At 40.7% G+C, this 2,227-nt stretch overlaps 1 protein-coding gene across 1 annotated transcript in view; it reads left to right on the top strand.

Annotated features, from left to right (window-relative positions):
- The window catches only part of terf2 (telomeric repeat binding factor 2), a 19,473-nt gene that overhangs the window by 11,218 nt on the left and 6,028 nt on the right, over nt 1-2,227 (top strand). The window contains exons 5-6 of the mRNA XM_015378226.1: nt 1,106-1,230; nt 1,694-2,179. Of these exons, the coding sequence (XP_015233712.1) occupies nt 1,106-1,230; nt 1,694-2,179 (611 nt within the window). The remainder of the gene's footprint in view (nt 1-1,105; nt 1,231-1,693; nt 2,180-2,227) is intronic.

The following is a 2,227-nucleotide window of genomic DNA, read 5'->3' as shown; positions in this document are numbered from 1 at the left end:
CTTTCAGGTCAGAGGTCTCTGATGAAAATGGGTATCTGATAATAGGTGATTCTGTGTATAAACCTGACTGAATCTCTGGGTTTTTTTGAGGAGAGGGGGTCCTGCTGCACAAACTTGATGAGGTCCTGCCATATGAATCCACTGACGAGCTGTCTTTGCATTTTCCAGTCTTTTTACAGGCAGGGTAGTCAGTCTCTGAACTACGATTAAGGCTCTCCTGTTTGAAGTTCTTACCAGGAACGATATTAACTGTCGGTGGGGCATAGTTGCTTGAACGTTCAATGTAAATATTGCTGCCAGACAAGGAGCTTTGTTTTTCTGAATTGGCGATCGTAAATGACTCAGGACTGGTCATCTGTGTTTTCTGACATAATGTTTTGCCTCCGAATGATTCTGATGTCATTAATTTGTACAAACTATCAGCTATCATTGGTCCAAAAGAATTCTGGATGGTCAGTATTTTACCCATCGGAGATGAAACAATGACCGTATTACCTGTTTGTGGGGCACAGTTGCCTGGACAGACACAGTAATTGTTGCCTGGACAGACACAGGAATTGCTGCCTGGACAGACACAGGAATTGCTGCCTGGACAGACACAGGAATTGCTGCCTGGACAGACACAGGAATTGTTGCCTGGACAGACACAGGAATTGCTGCCAGAAGAGGAGGTTTGTCTTTCTTCAGGGTTGTATGTGGCTCCCAACCTTTCTGATGTCACGAATTTGTAAGTTCTCATTGTCTCATGGGCTTCAAGGGCATAAGAGCTGCTGCTGTCAAAGTTAGACAAATGGTCCATGGTAATAAAGTTGTGTTTAAGTGCAGCTGCTGAGGTAATACGTTCCTGTGGTGTAGGAACTAGCATTTGCTTTAGAAAATCTATGAAAATTAGTAAATCCTCCCTTTCAGTGGGGTCTTGTGTTGCTGGACGGATTTCCAGCAGGTCGTCCAAAGACTGCAGCTTCAGCACTGGATCATATGTATATATATGTGTGTGTGTGTGTATTTGTGTGTGCGTGTACATATATTTATTTATATATATGTGAGTGTGGAATATGTATATAAAACATTTTTTTTTAAATTTTTTTGTGTATGTTTTAAACAGGCTGCAAAGATGCTTCTTTTGCAAAGAATCGAAGTACAACATGATGAGACAGCTGGAGTTGATGAGCAAGAGGAGCCTAGTCCTTCCTCTTGCGTACAAACAAACACAGTTCGGCTCACATCAAGGTGAGGCTTCCTTCTTTGAGAAGTTAGCAATTTTATCAGTTTTATAACTTTTGTAATTATGCACAAAGGTTTACACTGCATTAAGAATTAAATCTGATTCTCCATGTCTGGGAAAGTATTAAAATTGAATATGATTGTATTTGTTGATTTTTACTAATTTTATTCACTGTCTGATTTGATTGCTTAACAAACAAAAACCTTTGTGTTCCAACCAAGATTATTATTATTATTTTTTTTAAATAAAAGATTAAATTTTCCTATTCCTACATCGGTTATCCAACCTGTCTTTCAGCACATCGTCTGTCTGTCCATTTGTCGCTTTTCAGCCTATGCTCTTTCTTATCATTTTTTATTTTTTTTTTTGCCTTTCATTGTCTTTGTTTTTTAACTATTAGCATCAATTTTGACCAGGACCTGTTGTTGGAATCTTTCACACTCATTTTTGTTTTCTGACATATTTCAGAAAGTATCAAATCATCCAAAAAGCTAGTCTTGAAATTGCCTACAAAGCCTTAGCTGAGGGGTTGGAAGAAAAAACATTTTCTGAGTTGGAGGAAGAAGTGGAGGCTGAAGCTCAGGAAGGGGTTTGCCTTTGCCAGCAACGCTCACTTGATCCAAAGAGAGGTGACGATCAGAGCCTAGACCAAGAAGCACGGCTTCAGAGAGACTCCTGCGGCCCTATGGAAGCTTCCCCAGCGGAACAGCCACCGCAGAGAGACGCAGAGCAGCAAGATCAGACAGGGTCATTATATACTGTGGCCCGCTTGGTAGTTGAACCAGACAGCCAGGTGAGCACACAGTACTCAATAGCTGAAGAAGAGCTGGAGAGGAGGACAGAAAAACCTCCACAGACGCCACCAACAAACAACAGCTCACAGGGTCCACTTACTGAAAATCAGGTAGAAATTCCCACAAGAATCCCAAGGCGAACTAATGGAACACAAACAAGGTTAGTTTAATGCCAAAAAACAATATTTTTTATTGCTAGTTGCAACTT

This window comes from Cyprinodon variegatus, unplaced genomic scaffold (assembly GCF_000732505.1).
Source record: "Cyprinodon variegatus isolate N-32 unplaced genomic scaffold, C_variegatus-1.0 Scaffold167, whole genome shotgun sequence".
Taxonomy (NCBI): Eukaryota; Metazoa; Chordata; class Actinopteri; order Cyprinodontiformes; family Cyprinodontidae; genus Cyprinodon; species Cyprinodon variegatus.
The sequence above is the reverse complement of the archived record's forward strand: the minus strand, read 5'-3'. Positions and strand labels throughout refer to the sequence as shown.